This window comes from Carya illinoinensis, chromosome 1, assembly GCF_018687715.1.
Source record: "Carya illinoinensis cultivar Pawnee chromosome 1, C.illinoinensisPawnee_v1, whole genome shotgun sequence".
Taxonomy (NCBI): Eukaryota; Viridiplantae; Streptophyta; class Magnoliopsida; order Fagales; family Juglandaceae; genus Carya; species Carya illinoinensis.
This window is the reverse complement of record NC_056752.1, coordinates 57,289,641-57,293,742: the sequence shown is the minus strand read 5'-3', so window position 1 is coordinate 57,293,742 and position 4,102 is coordinate 57,289,641. Positions and strand designations below refer to the sequence as shown.

The window sequence follows — 4,102 nt, the reverse complement described above, 5'->3', positions numbered from 1 at the left end:
TGTAGTTTTCTCTTACCCAAAATATCTATAAAAGATTATCTCATAATATTCTATCCAATAGTATCTACAAAAAAATCAACTTAAGATATTTTTATCTAATAATATCTATAAAAATCAACTCAAAATATTTTTACCCAATAATATTCACGAAAATTACCTCAAGATATTTCTTTTTATCCAATAATATCTACAGTTTTGAACAGACGTTTTGTCCGAAAATATGAAAAAAAATGTTATTGCGCCATAAGACTTTAAATAACCCTCCGAGTCTAATGGCACAAATCATAATACATTTTGACACTTCTAACTATCTCCAATAATCAAAAATACACTTCTGATACCATAGTAAATAATAACACTAACTATGTAGTTAGACAAAAACCTATACGATTAATGGATTCGTGAAAACTTATGGGTTTTTCACGAGATTCCTAAAGTTAATAGAAATTTCACAACTGAATTTCTAGCGAGCTGTTACATGTTACGTCAGGGCTTCAGTCCTTTTGTATTCCAGTCACGTTTCATCTTGAGTACATTCAGTTTGTGTAGAATACATAGGGCCACAACAACTGTGGAGTATGTATTTACACGTAGAATACATGGGGCCATAACAACTGTGGAGTATGTATTTTTCATGTTAAGTCAAGTTTGTGTAGAATACATGGGGCCACAACAACTGTGGAGTATGTATTTACACGTAGAATACATGGGGCCACAACAACTGTGGAGTATGTATTTTTCATGTTAAGTCAAGTTTGCGTAGAATACATGGGGCCACATCAACTATGGAGTATGCATTTACACGTAAAATACATGGGGCCACAACAACTGTGGAGTATGTATTTTTCATGTTAATTCAAGTTTCAGAGCAAGTTCATGCTAAGTCAAGTTTCAGATCAAATTCATATCAAGTCAAGTTCAGTTCATATTTCAATTTAAATTATGTCAATTATGCTATGTTGTACGCTAAGTTATGCTTTAATTATTTATGAATTTGATTATGCATTTATACTTTTACTGTCATCCATGCATCATTAGCCTGTGTGAAAGTTTTTTTTTGTTAACTTGCTGAGATTTGTAATCAAATCTCACTGTGGTAGTCCCAACTACCATTCCCCCCGAATGGTAGATCTTGTTACAGGACCTGAAGGAGGATCAGGAGCTAACCAACTAGACACAGTCGACTGAACGACGGTGCGTCGTTAATATTAATATAGTAGTTAAATTACTACTTGTACGATGTAGTTGCTCTCCAGTACTTTTGGATCATAACTATTTTGGACTAGTGCTGTGATCTTAGTTATTCAATGGATTTTTATATATGAAGTATGTTTTAAGTATTTGGGATATTTTTAGTTTGGTGCATAATATTGCTAAAGAAAAAAAAAAATTATCCGCTGCGAATATTGCATAATGTTAGATGCATGTTAGGAATATTGCATCTTATATGTCATGAACGGGGGCAGGTAACCTTGTGTTGCATGTCTCGACGTTTCAAATGTCCGTCCGATCCCAAACGGAATTTGGGAGTGTCACATTAGTGGTAAACTTTTGGTTCTTGGTATGTAAGAATTTTGACCAAAGTACTTGGTTGGTAAACTGTTGCAGAATTTTGACCAAAGTACTTGGTATGTAAGAATTCAAGATCCCTGATGGAGTAGTTTAATCAATGTATTTTGAATTTATTAGTTGTAAACCTTTTTTCTGTAAAATGGATGGTTCCTTAATGTTAGACATGCTCAATATTGAGGTGATTTAGAACTTTACACAAATTCAACCAAGATATAAGCTGAAGTAATTCAATCAAGAATTTTACTATAATTCAATCGGAATGCTGACCAACTCCTGACATAAAATCATCCATTCAACTAAATAATTCTAGTGTCCACACCTAGTCTCAATACAACATAAAAATATGACTAAGTAGCAAGAATCAAATCACCCAGCCGTAGTGAACATGATGTTGAATCATGAATCACTTCAAAGAACAACAGTAATAATCATTAGTTTTCCCCATAAAACAAAAAAAATAAAGAATACTCAAGTTAAAACCACCCAGCCTATAAAGAAGCAAAGAAGCAACATTTTTTAGCATGAATGGAGCTCAATAGTCAAAATTCCACTCTAAACTCGCCACCGGCAACTGGAAATTTGTGAAAACCTCTAAAATACTCGGATAGAGCAATCCTGCCCTTCTTGATATAAATGAAAAATGAAGTACAACAAGGCAGCTCATATCTTATTCATCTACCACCACATCGAAATCATCATAAAGCCATATTAAACTCTTTCAACTATTGTCTATAAATGGAAAACCAAGCATATCGGGCTCAAAGTGAGATGCAGGAATATAAATGAAAATGCATAGATTAGCATATCAATATACAAAACACACTCTTCACAATAAATGACCACAATAACCACTTCCATCCAATCTTCATTAAAATACATCCCAACCTCCCAAATACTTGACAACACCCTACATTAGAATAAATTTCCTTCATCAATTAGATCACCAAAATTGGTATCCACAACATCACCACAAGACCCCACATCCATGCACTTGCTTAGGTAGCAAAGCCTCACTTCTCATTTTCCGATGGCGTTGGGTGTGTGAAAGTACTGCACTGTGTTAGTACAACAAAATCATCCTTGCATGCACTAAGTACCTAAAGAAATTTCAAATAAACAACCACAAACCCATTAGAAAAAAACAGCAATAGTCAGTTTAAAGAAATACATCACAATAATGCCACAGCTCAATATGTATTACCTGGTCACTTTCTGGAGCTTCTGATACCTCACCATCATGTGATGCATCATCAAATATTTTCCTGCATGTCTAAATAAATTTGAACATAAAAAAAACATAACACATCCATTAGAAATAACATTTGATGTCAGTCAGAAGCATAATAAAATGGGTACCATTATACTTAAGCATTTTTTACCGGTTGTTTCTTTTGCTTTCTTGCTGTCTTCTCCACCGGAGGAACCTTCCTTTTCGTTGGTAGCCTACCTTTCCCTCGAACAACATGCAAGCTTAAGATTTTCTTACTCTTTTCTGTGACTATAGTTTCTTTCACCTTGCTCGAACCGGAGTCAAGTGTCAATCCTTGAAATTTTTTCTCAAACTCCTCCAAGTGGCTCACGAATGCAGTAACATGTTCATCACTTGGGCAAACACGGGTAGCTAATTTTACACAATATTTAACCACGAACTCATACCACTGTGAGTCCACATTCGATCGCAAGTCATCGTAGCTACTTTTGACCACCGTATATCTCATCTCTAAATCCTTCATCCATCGATCCAAGATGTACTTTTCCGACAACGCATGAATCTTATTCATCTGGCAAACGTTCAATGCATGCCTACAGAGGATCCCCCTCATTTCAAACAACGCACATGTGCATTTGAGATCAACCTCCTCCTCGTTAAAATAAACAGTGTACTTGACGCTCTTCACATGGTCATCATCAGTGGTAATTTTATCCAAAACATCGTAGGTGGAAATGCAACCCTCCTTGCATATAAGTATGCAGTTACATAAAATCATTCCCCACACCTCTTTTTGTAGCTCTTTAAATTTTGCACTCGTATACACCGCTTGAAATTGCTTCTCAATGCGGAATGCGGATGAACATGGGATGGTTTGGTTGGGGGAGTTGAAATCAGCTGTCGTCTCAACCTCCACCTTTTTCCTGAGGGCATTGTCAAATTGGTCAACAAATTCTTTTAACGTTGCACCAGAATCTACAAACCCATCGAAGAACGCGTTCATACTTTCTGACCTTTGGGTTGTGCTCATGCCAGCCCAAAATACTCTCTTAAGGTACGCCGGTACCCAGAATAACCTCTCATTGTACAATCCATTCAACCATGCATTATCACTAAGATCATACTTCTGAATAAATTGCCCTCACTTCATTTCAAATTCTTCACATGTTTGTGAATCATAAAGGATACTCTGGATGGCAGTCTTCAATCCTGCATTGAATGCAGTGAGATCCCAATTTCTCAGGCAACTTTCACATTATATGCCAAAGACAATATCTATGGCGAGTATTTGGGAATACCACGGCAATAGCACTCTTCATT

The 4,102-nt window shown here is 35.8% G+C and overlaps 1 protein-coding gene across 1 annotated transcript; it reads right to left on the bottom strand.

Annotated features, from left to right (window-relative positions):
- Positions 1-2,582: 2,582 nt before the first annotated feature.
- Positions 2,583-3,785, bottom strand: LOC122301333 (protein FAR-RED IMPAIRED RESPONSE 1-like). Its single transcript, XM_043112614.1, has 3 exons — positions 2,952-3,785; positions 2,774-2,842; positions 2,583-2,669 (listed from the first exon to the last, which is right to left on the bottom strand). Exons 1-3 carry the CDS (start codon positions 3,783-3,785, stop codon positions 2,583-2,585), a joined length of 990 nt encoding a protein of 329 aa, XP_042968548.1.
- Positions 3,786-4,102: the final 317 nt, after the last annotated feature.

Coding starts and splice junctions, on each gene's coding strand:
- LOC122301333 (XM_043112614.1), bottom strand. CDS start 3,785: ATGAACGCGTTCTTCGATGGGTTTGTAGATTCTGGTGCAACGTTAAAA. Junction 2,843..2,951: donor GAAAGCAAAAGAAACAACCG/GTAAAAAATGCT, acceptor AAATTTATTTAG/ACATGCAGGAAAATATTTGA. Junction 2,670..2,773: donor AAGCTCCAGAAAGTGACCAG/GTAATACATATT, acceptor AAATTTCTTTAG/GTACTTAGTGCATGCAAGGA.